Here is a 17,697-nt window from a genome sequence, read left to right as displayed (position 1 = left end):
GTTTTTTTACAGAAATGAAGGGAATATATAGCGTTCTGTCATGTAATTATGACAGATGACTCTCCATTGTTCCAACTAATATCGTTCTTACTGGCCTGCAATTTGAGTATATGTCTATGTGTATAAATAATGAGTATAAATCAGAAATTGGCAGTCCCATGTGAATGTGCATGCTGCAACCTTGTTGTATGTTGGTTCTGCTTCCTTTATTTGGGATATGCTTTTCTGGATAGCTTGCTGCTGCTGCTTCCTTCACAATCCCTACCGGACTTTGGGGTTTCTGGACTCTTTTTCCAATAATGACTCGGTGATTTTAATACATTTGAAATGTATATAATGAAAAATCGCTCTAATAATACCAAGGACTGCACTCAATGAGAATTGCTATGCCTAGGATATAAAAAAAAAAGACTCTTATATGATAAGGTGAATGTCCTGGTATTATTACAAAATCTGCTCTCTCTTTATGTAATAACATAAAGACAAAAACTAGACCGTTCTATATGAACTGTCACTTGGCCTCTTTTTTTTTTTGTACTTGCAGATGTGGTAAAATTGAGATTTTCCACCTTTTGGTGACCATTTTCTATTTTTTTTTTTTTCTTGTTCAAAAGCACCCAGAGCTAAAAATCACTTTTGCATTTGTGTTTCATTCAGAAATTTGCACCATTTGTCTTATAGCCTCTGTTGTTTTTGCAGTCTCATGAGCGCTGTGGAATGAGGCAACTGAGGAGCCACCAGCGAGCTCATTCTGATAAGAGTTACAAATTCAACTCTCTTATCTCCTTGTTTCTGAGCTCGTTGCTGATTTATCACTACAGATGACATCAAAGTTGAATGCTCAGGGAAATACAGAGCCTGTAAAAGCCAAACGGTGAAAAAGTGTTAATGAAGCCCAATTGTAAAAAAATATATTTTTGGGCCCAAATACATGCATTTAAAGGGAACCTGTCAGTAGGATCAGCCCTCCTAAGCAGTCTATATGGGCATGTAGGTCATAGGAAGCTGCATAAAATAATGCCTTGATATCTGCGATCCGATGTCTTATTCCAGGATTCGATTAGGCACCTTTTATATATTTTTTGCAGGGTGCAGCCAGGCCCATCAATGATGTCCTTGTATTCCAGGGGCCTGTACCTCTCTTATAGTGTTGGGCAGCCCACCTAATTGACTATTAGGGGCGTGTAATAGGCTGTTGGATGGGCACTGTGCTTCACATGTGTGTGACTTGTGCCTTATTGCAAGCTTCATCTTCCAATAGTGGGCAATCACCCACTCCATAAGGCCTTTCCCACACGTCCAGATAATTCCGGTACCGGAAAAATCGGTACCGAAGTTATCCGTGTCCGTGTGCTTATGTGGCACAACAGTGTCGCACACGTGCGGCAGCCGTGTGCCGACTGGGTACCACACGCACCGTGCAGGAGACAGCGCTAGAGTTAAGCGCTGTCCCCTGCTTTGGGTGCTGAATGCAGAATTCATTCCTTTTTCCCCAGCAGCGTTCGCTGGAGAGAAGGAATGAAAAATCATTTTTTTAAATTTTTTTTGTTAAAATAAAGTTCCCGGTAATCTCCCCCCTCCCTCCCCCTGTGCGCCCGCCCGCTGGCATTAAAATCCTTACCCAGCTCCCTCGGCGCTTCATCTCAGCCTCGCAGCTCTTCCTGTATGAGCGGTCACGTGGTGCCGCTTATTACAGTGATGAATATGCGGCTCCACCCCTATGTTCCGCCCATAGATCTCAACAACTAATTTACATATTAGGAAAAACGTGGATTTCTCTGGAATAAGAAATCGGATCGCAGATATCAAGGTTTCATTTTATTCAGCTTCCTATGACCTATATAACCATATAGGCATCTTAGGAGGACTGATCCCTTTAACCTATTTTGGATCCAAGTTTTGATACTCCGATCTTTGTTATATGGAGAGCTCAGTTCTACTACATCTGTAATTTCTAAATGGATTACAATTTCTACACCTTTTCTAGAAAAACAAAAAAATGGTATGCCTATGTATTAGTTTATGAAGATATCTGATGCTCATCATGCACATACATGATTGTGGTTTATTTTCTTGGAAGACAACCTCTTACAATCCAGCATAAATGCAAATATCTCATGTCTCGGTATATAAGAGCAATGGTTGTCTACAAGATGAATGAAGTATTGCTCATAGTGGTCAATGATTTTTCAGCCATTTTTGATCTGGAGATCGGTTGCATACGGAACTACTCCATTGTAGAAATCCATTTAACCGACGCGTAGGGTAACTGATCGTATTTACAGTTTGGAAAAAAGTTAAAAATTAAATTAAAAAATATATATATTTTCTAAAAAAGGTTGGAAATTGTATGATCTTTGTAAAATCTCCTGGAGCACTGCATAACCGTAATTCCCTACAGCCGAGGTTAACAAGAACCTTCAAAGGGATTCTATGGTTGACGTGGATGAAAGAAATGGGCTTTTCTGTTGACATGTGCTTGGCCATTTCGGCAAAGTCCCATTTTTCTGTGGCCTTTGTCCCAAGATCAGTTCTTGGTCTCAGTTCATTTATCGGATTCGTTGAAGGCCATAAAACATGTGAAGAAAATGAGACCATTTCCTCACTTGTTTCACCAGTGTAATTGGTAGTAGCATCAACGTCTTGGTATGACACCTCAAGAGTCACCTACTGCAAACCTCCGGACAATTGAAGAGTTATGATTGGCTGTTTATATTTCGTTTTTTTTCCCTAGGAGTTGTGGAGCCGGTGGATATAACAGAAAATGGAGATGGGACACATACTGTGGCTTACACCCCTAGTGTAGAGGGTCCCTACACTGTGTCAGTCCAATACGCAGATGAAGAGATTCCTCGGAGGTGAGTGTTGGTCAAAACATATATTATGTGATTTGTTTAAAGGGGTTGTCTCCTCTTGTTTTCTTAGGAACTCGTATATCGGTGTTCTCCTAATTGATTGACAGTTTTCAGTAGCGTAATTTTGGCGCCACTTACTTGAACTATGTGCTCTCTGATGCTGCAAGCTCAGTGGAACAGACACTGATCGAATCTACTGTAGTTTCAGCGCACCGCTTCCGAGCTTGATTGGAAGAGCTTATAAGCACTGCAATTTTTGTCCAGGATAACAGCCATGCGTTGGTAGACTGGTATTCTCGGCAACAAACCATAAATAATATAGAATTAAAAGTCCCTTTGTTCTCTAGAGCAAAGAGCATTTTTAAAAATGGGTAAAATTTCAAAGTGCTTGTAAAATCAAGCAACTTTTTACCTATTAAAGAGAATCTGTCAGTAGGATCAACCCTTCTAAATTGTCTATATGGACTTGCAGGTCATCGAAAGTTGAATAAAAAATAAGTTACTATCTGTGTATACCAGCCCCTCCTCTCCATAAGCAGAGAAAAGATACACCCTTCATTTCTGTAGAGACTAAAGAGCCGCCCCTCCTTTCCATAAGGAGACAAAGAGCCGCCCCTCCTTTCCGTAAGGAGACAAAGAGCCGCCCCTCCTTTCCGTAAGGAGACAAAGAGCCGCCCCTCCTTTCCGTAAGGAGACAAAGAGCCGCCCCTCCTTTCCGTAAGGAGACAAAGAGCCACCCCTCCTTTCCGTAAGGAGACAAAGAGCCGCCCCACCTTTCCGTGAGGAGACAAAGAGCCGCCCCTCCTTTCCGTGAGGAGACAAAGAGCCGCCCCTCCTTTCCGTGAGGAAACAAAGAGCCGCCCCTCCTTTCCGTAAGGAGACAAAGAGCCGCCCCTCCTTTCCGTAAGGAGACAAAGAGCCGCCCCTCCTTTCCGTAAGGAGACAAAGAGCCGCCCCTCCTTTCCGTAAAGAGACAAAGAGCCGCCCCACCTTTCCGTGAGGAGACAAAGAGCCGCCCCTCCTTTCCGTGAGGAGACAAAGAGCCGCCCCTCCTTTCCGTAAGGAGACAAAGAGCCGCCCCTCCTTTCCGTAAGGAGACAAAGAGCCGCCCCTCCTTTCCATAAGGAGACAAAGAGCCGCCCCTCCTTTCCGTAAGGAGACAAAGAGCCACTATAGAGACAGACTGCACTTGAAAATAGACAGATAACATCAAATTTAGACAGAAGGAAGACCCTAGTGATTGGCACGGTGGGATGATTTTTCAGGGTGATCATGTCACTTTAGCTTTGCCATTTTACTAGTTGTTGCGTTGGTCTTTGCTCATAGAAGCAATAGTGACTATTTAAGCTGAATGGACAGTATTATAGCGACAAGCCTTCAAGTTCTGAATTTATAATTGCAGCAGTTAGGAACCTCTTTTTGACCACCAAATCATTTACGGTACTTCTTTCCTTTTTCTCTACATTTGTGAAACACCAGCAGAATAATCCTTTTTTATGTACATTCTCCATCATAGTCGACTTTATTTCTTATTATATTTTAATATATATTTTTCCATTTTATTTTCAGTCCTTTCAAAGTTAAAGTTCTTCCTACATATGATCCAAGCAAAGTGACGGCCAGCGGCCCGGGTCTCAGCTCACAGGGGGTTCCTGCTAGTCTTCCTGTTGACTTTGCCGTGAATGCTAAGGATGCCGGATTAGGAGATCTCTCTGTTCAAGTAACTGTAAGTCATTTTTATGGGTTTTTAATTCTTGAAATGTTTTTGTTTTGTTCCCACACTCTTCAATATAATGAAAATCTGATCTATTTATGCTCTAAAATGCCTTCTATTGTCCCACTGGGGTAATAAAACATTACTGTAGTTGATGTTTTATTATTTTTAGATCAAACTATTTATTAATCACTTTGTAGTTTTTTATTTTTTATTTTCCATAGTTCTATGTGGGATCCCATGTCATAGATCTTGTCCATCAGTGTCCATGTATGTGACTACTGGGAATTGATGGTATGCAATAGTTTTGCTTCTGGGCAAGGATATGGTAACACCATATTTACAGCACTCATGGTATCTTTAGGCCTATAATATGGACCCATAGGAACTCCATATATCACTCAAAACGTCAGATGTCTAAAATAATCACACCAGTTGCTGATCAAAGGGATATTCCCTTCTTGGAAAATTATAGCTTATCCATAGGATATGCCATAAATGACTGATGGATGTGGACCAACTTTTAAGATTCATACCCATCTCTGGAATGGGGTCTTCCGACCTCCATCCTGCCTGGTGGGCCAACAAGGGTACGGAGAAATAGTGCATTTGCTTGGCTGTTTCCATAAAATCCATAGAAGTGAATGGAGAGAGAGGCGCACATGCACAGCCATCTCTCCATGTAGACTTTTTTGGATGTCGCCTCTTCTGGTGGGTTGGTTTTTGGAGGACCTTTAGTTTTGGGGACAGTTGGAGGTCCTACCTCTGGGACCTATGTCTTTCAGACATTTATGGCTTATCTCAAAGCTGTGACTACTTTGTTGCTCTGCTCTTGTGGCCCTCTAGTAATGGCTGCAACCAGCCAGGAGCACAATATTGATCTGTGATGGATCATCAATATCAAATCGGTGAAGGGTCTGGATTTTGGCACTCCCCATGATCGTTTCCTGGTCATCTGGAGTAAGGATAGACCATCAATATTGTGGTCCTGGAAAATGCTTTAAATCTATTCTAAGCCTCAGATTTGGAGTGCTGTAGCATACAAACATCCAACACCTATAAAGATTTTGGGTACAAAAGAAGTGCTTGAGATGACAGTATGTTTCCGCCAGTTGCTGATGTCGGCTATTGCTGGACGCTGGGGATTTAATGCTATTCCCTCGTGCTAGTTACAAAGTGTAAATCATGTGTAATGAGAAACATTGCTGTTTGTTTAGGGATTAAAGGAAAACTTGGAGCCTAGGGGGGATATTCTCCGAAATCTGTGCAGATGGACAAAGAATACACTCTGGGCAAATTCTCAAAACATGCCGTTGTAACTGAAGATGATCGCTCTATGGCTTCCAAGGGAGCAGTAATTTTCATTGATGTTTGTTCTATTGTAACAATATTGTGATTCGGGTTGTGTTTCTTTAGCTGTTCACAATACTGTCATGTGTATGTCATTACGTTTTGGGAGGTTTGTGTTTTAAATGTTTTTTATATCCTTTGTTGCTGTTAGGACCAAGAAGGTAAACCAAAGAAGGCGCAAATCCTGGACAACAAGGATGGAACATATGCCGTCTCCTACGTCCCTGATAAAACTGGCCGCTATCAGGTTGCTGTAAAATATGGTGGCGATGATATACCCTATTCTCCATACAGAATTAGGGCAATGCCCTCTGGAGATGCCAGCAAGTGTACAGCAGCAGGTATAATCATACATGGAGCATGTCATCAGACAATTGCCTAATTTTTAGGAATTGTAGGTGCTATTTGTACATTTTCAACATTACTATCTACATCAAGTATAGTCCTGAGGGGGCAAAAAAAAAAAAAAAAATATATATATATATAACATTACAGCAAATGTTTCTTCATCCACTTCTACATTACTTTCTTTTGTTGAATTTGTCTTAAGTGGAATTCTATACCTTGGAGCTCTCAGGTTTTTTTTCCTGCCCGCTTGCTCCTTTTTTTTCTCATTTGTTATCGCTCTCTTTATATGTGGTTATTTGAGCTGCACCTGTTCCTCTCTCCTCGCCGTCTCCTTCTTCTGCATTCCTATATGATTTGGTCAAAAACAGGCTGAGAAAACCGAACCTGACACATTGTCTCACCCAAGTCTTCATTTGCCATCACTACCTGAGATTTCCTGAAAAATGTGCAAAATAACAGAAGCCAATCTAGGCGGAAAACAATATTGTTTTGTCCCAATCTATGATGTCTTAAGACATTGTAACCCTGCTTTCTCAATATTCTACTGTTACATACGTATTCTGAGATGGGTATATAATTTTTGGGGGACTAAAAATTATCACGAAAGAGATATAAAATCCGCTTTCCGAACTTGTCAGTTGTAGAGTTTCCATTGTGAGTTATTTCCGGATCATCTTCTCTAAAATCGGCCAATTACACTGATATCATAACCGAATCCAGCAGTTTGGAATTTCATGTACTATGGAGGGGTGTACGTGATGATTTGAGGGGTGATCAGACTTTTTGAGTAATTCAGAAAACAGTAGATCTAAGTCAAAGGGTTAATCGGTGTCCACCCTCTTCATACCATGACATTTTTAGGTCCAAAATTCTGTGCTGAATAATTTCCAAACATTATTTTTAGGCTTTATAACCCACCCCCCGCCCCCCACCATACTTTATAAACTATGACATTTCCACTAATGGTGGCTGTAGGAATTAGAAATGTTTTCCTAAATCTAGGTGTCTGGATTTGGAATAAAGTCATGTTATCAAATTAAAGTCATTGCAGAATCTGCAAAAAAATAGGCCAAAGGGAATAAATGACATAAAATTAAAGAAAAGAACATTACGGTCATCAATCATGTGGGTAGACAGGCAGTTATCATCATCCTATGGGTTATTACGAGAGCAGCGGTGGCATCAAATACATCAGGATTTTTCTTTTCTTCAATGTGGACTATTTAAAAATTAAAGAAAAATAATAAATTGTTTTTTTCAAATGAAGTATGTTTCAACTTAATCATACTTTTGTCCTCCTGGGAGTCTTGATGCTTTGAGTAACATGTTATTTTTAAGCATTACTGAATGACAGACTATCTGTTATATAGATGTATATCTAATGTTTACAGCAGATCTCAGGACCATTGTTATGGCCCCTGGCTGTAATAAGAGTATATTGCAGGAAGGGGACAGATGAAGACCTCTCCCTCTGTCAGACGCCTCAGATCGATATCAGCCTCAGCACCTAAGGGGCCAGATAAGACCAATAAAGTTATCACATTGGGACTGTTCAATTCATGGCACTGTGATCATTCTCTAAAGATGGCGGCAAGTCAAAAGTTGTGCCCTGAACACAACGTGGTGCTCGTTAAGGAGTTTTGTTACCGCTAGTTGAGGTTCATCAACTCAGAAAATAAAAGTTGACACCATTTGCTTTTTGTGTTTCCAGGGCCTGGAATCCAACCAGCTGTGAAGACCGGTGAAGAGGTTGGTTTTGTGGTTGATGCCACAACGGCCGGAAAAGGAAAGGTCACTTGTAGCATCCTAGATCCAGACGGTCTAGAATCAGAAGCTGATGTCATCGAGAACGAAGACGGCACCTATGACATCTTTTACACCACCGCTAAAACCGGACCTTATGTTATACATGTCCGCTTTGGTGGGGTAGATATCCCCAATAGCCCCTTCACTGTTATGGTAAGTGGCTGTCGTAGACTATATGTAATGTATAACGTTGGATGGAGGAACCTCTTGTTCCGGTTTGGGTTTACCATTGTGATTCTCAATGCAGATTCAACAAGAGATGGAGTGACCATAAAATGTATTGGATTTTTGTAAATGCCCATTTTAGCCCAAACCTGAAAAAGGCGATTACGGTGTTCTGCTTGTTGTTTGTTCCATGATGAAATGATATTGACCTTTTTGTTCCACCACGCCAGGCTACAGATGAAGTCCCAGTAGTGGCTCAGCAGCAGACTGTTAGTGCCTGTCCTCCAGGCTATGAACCCTTGGTATATATATATATTCCTCTCCATATAACCGATCCACTCTCCTTCCATGTTTGTTCCATGACAGAATTGACACTGCTGCTTCTTAGGACTGCTTGAGCCGCTCTCGGCCACGTTGATCATTTTTCTTATTTCTTTATTATTGCATCATGACATGTTTTTGCCTTTTCAAGCTAAAGAAAAATCACATCCAATCCCTTTTATGTTATTATCGACCTTCGAAAGAAGCCTCTTTTGATTTGATGACTTGTTCCCTTCTTGCATGATACATTTCACTATTTCATTTCACTTTTGTTGTGTTTTATGTGTTTTTGTTTTTTGTTGGTTTGTGTTCTTGAAAATCATCACTACTAAGCTCCCGAGATGATGGTGCCGCCGCGTGACTACTGTTATGTCATTCTCTACCCTGCTTGCACAGATATGTCTAAATCATTTTCTTTTCCAGATTATTTTTTTTTCCTGTTTTGGTGTTTCAGGAGTTTTGATATTTAGTTTTGGTTCACATACACGGCGGCAATTTTGCAAATTGATTCTGTGTGCAAAGATTGTGGGGGAGCATGCAAGAAAAATAAATAAAAAAAAAAAAAAAAAAAGTCTCTGGCAAATTCATATATTATTGTTGGGGGGGGGGAGGGAGCAGAGTAAATGCTCCTCCTGGTCCTTCTTGTTCATGCATAGAATTAGAAACTATAAGGGAAACCACGAGTGTGGTCGGAGTGAGAATTTTTTTTCCATTTTCTCCATTCTGACAGTCCTGGTGAATATGCACAAGCCCTTAGTGTGCAGTGGCTTTTTTATATACTTGGAGATGCGCTGCCTCACTCCGTCCCTCCTTATATGAGGACATATGTAGCAGACCACTGTTCATAAAGGACCATCCTTTTATCTGACCCTTTAAAGCAATTCTTCTATCACACAAGTCAATTTGCAAAATCCCCAGTTCCAATTGCAGCCATGTTCTTCTAGTGTTCATACGATGTTTTCATTCCCAGGTGTCAGAGACTGCCTATGCCCCAATTGGCTCTATGAATGGTATGGGATTCAAGCCGTTCGATTTAGTTATCCCATTTGCCGTAAGAACAGGAGAAATAACAGGTGAGTCAAAAACAGAAATTCTATTTTTTTTATGACACTGCAATAAAATGAAGCAGGCATTGAAAACAAATTATTTTTTACTTATATTACAAATACCTTTAGTTAATATAATTGCGCTAAGTTTTTGTTTGCAATTTTCATTCTTTCATTAATTTTCTGGCCTTCTGGAATTAAGTTTTCAGTCTAGTTCAAGTTTCTGTTTTTTCTTTTGTGGGAGTTTCTCTTCCAGTAATATAGGCTGAATAGGTATGAGCTCTGGGTGTGCTGCGGTTTTCAATACCTCAAATATCAGCACAGCTTCTGTCCTGCACTGACTGATCTGCAGCCTGTTTTCTCTGCCCTCCTTGAGGCTGAAACTTCTTTTTTATCCCCTCTCCATTGCAGATCTGGGTAAAATCCAATTCTCCTATCTGCTGCTATCTGTAAGGCATCATTCAGACTTACGATTTACACGTATGAGTGCTATCCACGGTTTTCACGGACAGGGGTGGATTAAGGGTAGCCATGGCCCCGGGCTGTTCACACACTGTGGGCCCCCCGGTCATGTGACGGGGGGAGGGGGGGAGTGTCATGTGACGGGGGGGTCATGTGACGGGGGGGTCATGTGACGGGGTTCATGATATACCAGAACCAGATTATTCCAGAAAAATGGCCGGGCCCTACTCTACTGTAACCTATTAAATATTTGTTAAAATCTGCAATACAATTTAGGTATATCTTGACCAATAATATCACATACAAGGAACAAATACCACCGCACCATGACCAGACCACAAATTACAACCACAGTGATCGAATAATATCACATACAAGGAACAAATACCACCGCGCCATGACCAGACCACAAATTACAACCACAGTGATCGAATAATATCACATACAAGGAACAAATACCACCGCACCATGACCAGACTACAAATTACAACCACAGTGATCGAATAATATCACATACAAGGAACAAATACCACCGCACCATGTCAAGACCACATATTACCACTTGGTGACCAAATAGCACATACAAGGGACAAATACCATAACACCATTTTCAGACCACATATTACCACCACATAGTGACTGAATACTACAATACTGATCAGTAATAAAAAAAAACAAACAAAAAAAACCAATATACTATCAATTCACCATAAGTGCCAGTATTCACAGGAGATCTGTACTTAGTATGCAGTGTCTGTGTAAAGGTAATACAGATTTCGCTGGTGGTATTATACACAGGAGCTCTGTATATAATGTATAGGTAATACAGTGATCACTGGTGACATTGTACACAGGACCGCTGTGTATAGTATATAGTGTATAGTGTCAGTGTATAGGTAACACTGACTCACCAGTGGCGTCTCTAGGTGAAGTCCTTCATCTTTCATCCAGCACAGACCGCCATAATTTCTTCCAGCCAGGACTCGTTTCTGCAGGAAATAAAACAGTTCTCGAGTTCCGCTTGTAGAACACATTACTTAATTTTTCACAACTTCTACATTACACCACATGAAGATAAAAAGGCGATATAGTGTCACTCTACACAGTAACAGGACCGCCCCCCCATTTAAAACCGTATACTCAAAAAATAAAATAAATACATCACTGCAGTAATAATATCCCTTATTTAGCCCCTATGGTAATAATATTCGCCATCCTGGCCCCGTTTATCTCATTCCTGGCTCCAGCCATATGTTCTCCCATCCTGCCCTCATGAGTATCCATTCTATACCATATGATCTCCCCATCCTGCCCCATCTGTCTCCATCGTATCCATCCTGCCCCATGATCCAATCCTGCCCCATGTCTTTCATCCTGCCCCATGTCTCCAATCATGCCCCGTGTCTACATTCTGCCCATGCCTCCAGTCCTGCCCCCAGTGTGTCCAGCAATCTGCCCCAGTGTGTCCAGCATATTACCCCCAGTGTGTCCAGCATATTACCCCCAGTGTGTCCAGCAATCTGCCCCAGTGTCTCCAGCATTGCCCCAGTGTCTCCAGCAATCTGCCCCAGTGTCTCCAGCAATCTGCCCCCAGTGTCTCCAGCAATCTGCCCCCAGTGTCTCCAGCATTGCCCCCAGTGTGTCCTCCAATCTGCCCCAGTGTCTCCAGCAATTGCCCCCAGTGTGTCCTCCAGCAATCTGCCACAGTGTCTCCAGCATTGCCTCACTGTCTCCAGCATTGCCCCACTGTCTCCAGCATTGCCCCACTGTCTCCAGCATTGCCCCACTGTCTCCAGCATTGCCCCGCTGTCTCCAGCATTGCCCAACTGTCTCCAGCATTGCCCCACTGTCTCCAGCAATCTGCCCCACTGTCTCCAGCAATCTGCCCCACTGTCTCCAGCATTGCCCCCAGTGTGTCCTCCAGCATTGCCCCCCAGTGTGTCCTCCAGCATTGCCCCAGTGTGTCCTCTGTGCGGTAGCTCAGGGCCCCCCCAGACCACTGGGCCCTGGGCTACCGCTCATATTGACCCTCTGATAATCCGCCCCTGTTCACGGATAGTACTTGTGCCTATGAGAGTCTATGGGGTCATTCAGATGTCTGTGATTTTTCACAGATCAAGAGGTCTTTTGAAAGTCAGAGACTTATCCGATTTTGATAATCTGTTGCCCATGTACCACATTCTGATTAATGAGTGATCAGTCTGATCAACATAATTACCGGTAGTTCATATTTGCTCGTACATGAGAATAATCTGTAACATTTTTGCAGAAGCTTTGAGCTGAGTAACCAACTTACAGACACCATGGAGCACAATGGTGAAAGTTTTTTTTTTTTTTTTTTTAAGTTGCCTAACTTTCGCATTTAGGAAGTAAATGAACAATAAAAAAGAAATTTGTGCAAATGTGTACATGGCCTTTATGCTTGAACAGGACTTCCTTTTCACGTATTTCTTTGGTTCCGCTGTTTAGGTGAAGTCATCATGCCCTCGGGCAAGGCCGCCCATGCAGATATTGTTGACAATAAGGATGGCACTGTATCTGTGCGTTATGTGCCAACAGAGACTGGACTCCACGAGTTACATATCAAGTGTAATGGAGCCCATATTCCAGGTATAGTAAGGCTTAGAAGGTGTTTTCATTGAAAATTATTATTGTTATTTGTTATAGCGCCATTTATTCCATGGCGCTTTACATGTGAGGAGGGGAATACATAATAAAAACATGTACAATAATCTTAAACAATACAAGTCATAACTGGTACAGGAGGAGAGAGGACCCTGCCCACGAGGGCTCACAATCTACAAGGGATGGGTGAGAATACAGTAGGTGAGTATAGAGCTGGTCGTGCAGCGGTTTGGTCGATCGGTGGTTACTGCACGTTGTAGGCTTGTCGGAAGAGGTGGGTCTTCAGGCTCTTTTTGAAGGTTTCGATGGTAGGTGAGAGTCTGATGTGTTGTGGTAGAGGGTTTCAGAGTAGGGGTGATGCGCGAGAGAAATCTTGTATACGATTGTGGGAAGAGGAGATAAGAGGGGAGTAGAGAAGGAGATCTTGTGAGGATCGGAGGTTGCGTGTAGGTAAGTACCAGGAGACAAGGTCACAGATGTATGGAGGAGTCAGGTTGTGGATGGCTTTGTATGTCATGGTTAGGGTTTTGTACTGGAGTCTCTAGGCAATGGGGAGCCAGTGAAGGGATTGACAGAGGGGAGAGGCCGTGGAATAGCGGGGGGACAGGTGGATTAGTCGGGCAGCAGAGTTTAGAATAGATTGGAGGGGTGCGAGTGTGTCAGAGGGGAGGCCACAGAGCAGGAGGTTGCAGTAGTCAAGGCGAGAGATGATGAGGGCGTGGACTAGGGTATTTGCAGATTCTTGGTTGAGGAATGTACGGATTCGTGAAATGTTTTTGAGTTGAAGTCGGCAGGAAGTGGAAAGGGCTTGGATATGTGGTTTGAAGGAGAGATCAGCGTCAAGGATTACCCCGAGGCAGCGAGCTTGTGGGCCTGGGGAGAGTGGGCAGCCATTTACTGTAATGGATAGGTTCGTTGGGGGGGGTCGCGTGAGATGGGGGAAAGATGATGAATTTTGTTTTGTCCATGTTAAGTTTCAGAAATCTAGCGGAGAAGAAGGATGAAATAGTGGACAGACATTGAGGGATTCTGGTTAGTAGGGTGGTAATATCTGGTCCAGAGATGTAGATCTGTGTGTCATCAGCATAGAGGTGATACTGAAAGCCATGAGATTCTATGAGCAGTCCCAGGCCAAAGGTGTAAATGGAGAAGAGCAGGGGCCCTAGGACTGAACCTTGTGGGACTCCGACAGATAGGGGGCGAGGTGAGGAGGTGGTGTGTGAGTGGGAGACTCTGAATGTCCGGTCTGTTAGGTATGACGAGATTCAGGATAGGGCCAAGTCTGTGATGCCAAGGGATGAGAGGGTCTGTAATAATAGGGAATGGTCCACTGTGTCAAAGGCAGCCGACAGGTCGAGGAGGAGGACAGAGTAGTGTCGCTTGCTCTTGGCGGTTAAGAGGTCATTGGTGACCTTAGTTAGGGCAGTTTCAGTGGAATGGTGTGACCGGAAGCCTGACTGTAAGCGGTCAAAGAGGGAGCAAGAAGAGAGATGGGAGGACAGTTCAAGGTAAACATGTTGTTCCAATAGTTTGGAGGCATAGGGGAGAAGTGATATAGGGCGATAGCTAGATACAGAGGATGGGTTAAGAGAGGGCTTTTTGAGGATAGGTGTGATGGAGGCATGTTTAAAGCTTGAAGGGAAAACATCAGTTGTTAGTGATGGGTTAAAGAGATGGGTTAGGGTTGGGATGAAGACTGTGGTGAGGTTTGGGATGAAGTGGGATGGGATTGGGTCAAGTGCACAGGTGGTGAGATGTGATCTTGAGAGTAGAGTGGAGAGTCAATCTTCTGTAATGGTGAAGATGTTGGTTTTGGAGGTGGAGGGCTGGGAAGTCGGGAGGAAGGGCTCTGGGGGTTGTTGACCAAAACTGTCTCTGATGTTATTAATCTTATGCTTGAAAAATGAGGCAAAGTCTTCAGCTGAGATAAGTGGGGAGGGAGGAGGTGCTGGGGGACGGAGGAGAGAATTGAAGGTGTTGAATAACTGTTTAGGGTTGTGAGACAGGGAGGATATGAGAGATGAGAAGTAGGTTTGTTTAGCTGTGGCGAGTGTGGTCTTGAAAGTAGTGAGGGTGCTTTTGTGCTTCTCCATTATCTGGACACTACTACAATCCCTATTCTGGCCATGGCCTTTCCCTTCATCCTCCAGTCCCGGCCCTTTTGCCAGGCTGAAAAGTACCAAAATGTGTCTGATTTGCAAGTCTTTTTTCTTGTGGTATCAGAGAGGGGCATCAAAATGTGCTAAGTGTCTTCACATAAATACTGACAAGGGATGAGCGGACCAGTGGAAGATCGGGTCCGTGGAAGATCGGGTTTGAGCAAACTTCAGTCCAAAGTTTCGGTACCAGAACTGTACCCTAACTTGTACCCAAAACCCATAAAAGTCTGAAGACCCGAATTTTGGTGCTTGAAAAATGGCTTTATTTCTTTCTATCTTTTTTCCTCTTTCTCTCGCTCTTTTGCATGCTTTTTTGCGCTCTTTCTTTTTCTTTCGCTCTTTCTTTCTCTCGCTCTTTCTCCCCTTCTCATGCTCTCCCTTTCTCGCACTCTTTCGCTCGCTCTCTTTCGCCTGCGCTCTCTTGCTCTCTCTTTCCATCATCTATGCAGTGCAGTGATGTGAAGCGTAGATCAATCAGCACTGCGGATTCGGTATCTGCACAGTGTGCATTTATGCTGTGAATTTTGCAGTACAAAGGGTGAAATGTGAAGCAAATACAAATCATTTACGCAACAAAATCTCCAATTTTTTTTTTTTAACTGTGGCTTTTTCGTTACTGTTCCAACCATATGCAAGAACGCTCAATATTTCTAGGGTTTTTTTTTTTTTTTTGCATACCTCAGCAATACCTTTTAAATAGGTTCTGCGGCACAAAAATAATCCAAAAATAAATTCTGTTGGGTGCTTCCGTAACTATGTATTCTAGTGCTGCTCCCCAGTGGTAAGAGGGTGAAAGGCCACTCGTTTTATATTGTATTGTTACACTATTTTATTGCTTTATGTATTATTTTATTTTTTAAATATAACAATGTTAACATTTCAAAACGTTTATAAACTTTTGCCTCTTTTGCCTATTATTGTAGTGCAAGAGTTGTACATGAACCTAGACAAATGTTAAATTTTTTTCACATAATTCCATAGTTCATCTTTTATTCCATTTATCTTTTCTTCAGGACTTACTACGATTTATTTCTCATTTGATTTTTAGAAAGTCCATTACAGTTCTATGTTAACTATCCCAACACTGGAAGTGTTTCAGCGTACGGACCAGGCCTTAGCTATGGAGTTGCACACAAGCCCGCCACGTTCACCATTGTTACAGAGGATGCAGGAGAAGGTACGACTTTCCTCCATTTCTTCCATGTAATAATTGCATTTCTGTAAACCTATAAAAGATACAAAGTCCCGTTTTTGTGTTCTGTGCTCATTTTGGACTTTTGCGCAATTTGTTTTTCTACTTATCTGGATTAGGTGGTCTTGACCTGGCGATTGAAGGACCCTCAAAAGCCGAAATTAGCTGCATTGATAACAAAGATGGTACCTGTAGCGTCACCTACCTGCCGACCTTACCTGGAGATTACAGCATCCTGGTCAAATACAACGACACTCACATTGCCGGAAGCCCATTTATTGCTAAAATCACTGGTAAAATGGATTTAATTATTATGTCTCTAAGAAAATCATAATATATATATATAAAAAAAAAAAACAATTTTAATAATTTTACTGTAAGCGAGAGGAGACCATCATGTATGTAAAATTGGATCTTGGCCATTATGCGGGCGCTGTATGTAGACGTTTCCCTCCGTACATAGGATCCCCACGGTGCACGCAGCGTTGCCGATTTATTTTTCCAGAAGCATCTGCAGGGTATGCCACATTGATCAGATACATGGGTTTTCCATTTCTGATACCCAATAGAATTGGGTCCCTTACATGTTCCACTAGGCGAGGGGACAGCAACTTGACCGAGAGGTGACCCTGTCCAATATTGGGTTAGAGAAGGAACCAAGCAATCTGTATTCGTTTGCTGGAACAAGGGTTCTCCTGATAGAAGTGGTTATTCCAGAGGTTGATATACCATCAGTTGGGTAGACGTGACCTAAAATGTCCTTCAGTTACTCAGGCTTTGCAGGATCCATGCAGCTTTATTGATGTGCAGGTCCTGGTAGCTTCCTGTCATCCTGCCCTGCGCTGATCAGACTGATCAGTGTCGGGCAGCAGAAGGAGGAGCTGTGCTCTTGCATGGTTCTCTCAGTGATTGTAATGGTCTTTCAGTGCTCCTCCTCCTTGATATCGAATTTCCCAGTTCGTGAGGGGTCACTCTGTGACTGATACCTGAGGACCCCCCTTTCTATTAACTCTGGTTACCTTGAATCTTCCATGGAATCTCTACTTTTGATCTACTTAATGTTAAGCTCCTAGTAATACTTTGCATTAATTATATAAATATGTAAATCCTCCAACCATAAATTGCATTACATATATGCAAATAATTTCCAGAAACACAGAAGGAATCAATTTCTGCTGTCTATTAATTCCCGGGACTTGGGAGCTGAGAACATGTATTGCTGATTTATTCAACTTGTGCAACTAATTTCGATGACCTTTCAGTGTAATTCGCTTAATGTCGTTTCTGCCTTTTGCGGCTCGTTAGATGTGATGTCATCTGTTCTGCCTTTAGATGACAGCAGGAGGCGTTCCCAAGTCAAACTGGGGTCCACGGCCGATTTCTTACTGGATATCAACGAGACCGATCTCAGCCTGCTGACGGCCAGCATTAAGGCCCCATCTGGTCATGATGAGCCTTGCCTTCTGAAGAGACTTCCCAATAACCACATTGGTAGGCACAAAATGAATGCCGAAGATTAGTTTATTAGATTATTATATTCTTTGTGATGTTTTCTTTTTTTTTTTTTAATTTTAGCCAAGTTTTGCAGTTACATAACATGAAATTTTTTCTGTATATGGTGCAGTATTAATTTTGGAGACGATGAGCTCCATGT

General features: G+C 42.4%; 1 protein-coding gene across 2 annotated transcripts in view; it reads left to right on the top strand.

Annotated features, from left to right (window-relative positions):
- The window catches only part of FLNB (filamin B), a 195,577-nt gene that overhangs the window by 159,665 nt on the left and 18,215 nt on the right, over positions 1–17,697 (top strand). Inside the window, exons 26-35 of one of the 2 annotated variants that reach the window (XM_069736663.1) lie at positions 2,735–2,858; positions 4,425–4,581; positions 6,071–6,260; positions 7,979–8,226; positions 8,469–8,540; positions 9,530–9,632; positions 12,537–12,677; positions 15,900–16,028; positions 16,163–16,336; positions 17,376–17,534. In XM_069736663.1, coding sequence (XP_069592764.1) covers positions 2,735–2,858; positions 4,425–4,581; positions 6,071–6,260; positions 7,979–8,226; positions 8,469–8,540; positions 9,530–9,632; positions 12,537–12,677; positions 15,900–16,028; positions 16,163–16,336; positions 17,376–17,534 — 1,497 coding nt within the window. The remainder of the gene's footprint in view (positions 1–2,734; positions 2,859–4,424; positions 4,582–6,070; positions 6,261–7,978; positions 8,227–8,468; positions 8,541–9,529; positions 9,633–12,536; positions 12,678–15,899; positions 16,029–16,162; positions 16,337–17,375; positions 17,535–17,697) is intronic. The other variant, XM_069736664.1, reaches the window with a different exon arrangement.

This window comes from Ranitomeya imitator, chromosome 8, assembly GCF_032444005.1.
Source record: "Ranitomeya imitator isolate aRanImi1 chromosome 8, aRanImi1.pri, whole genome shotgun sequence".
Classification (NCBI taxonomy): Eukaryota; Metazoa; Chordata; class Amphibia; order Anura; family Dendrobatidae; genus Ranitomeya; species Ranitomeya imitator.
Note: the sequence above shows the minus strand (reverse complement) of the source record. Positions and strands in the feature narration are given on the sequence as shown.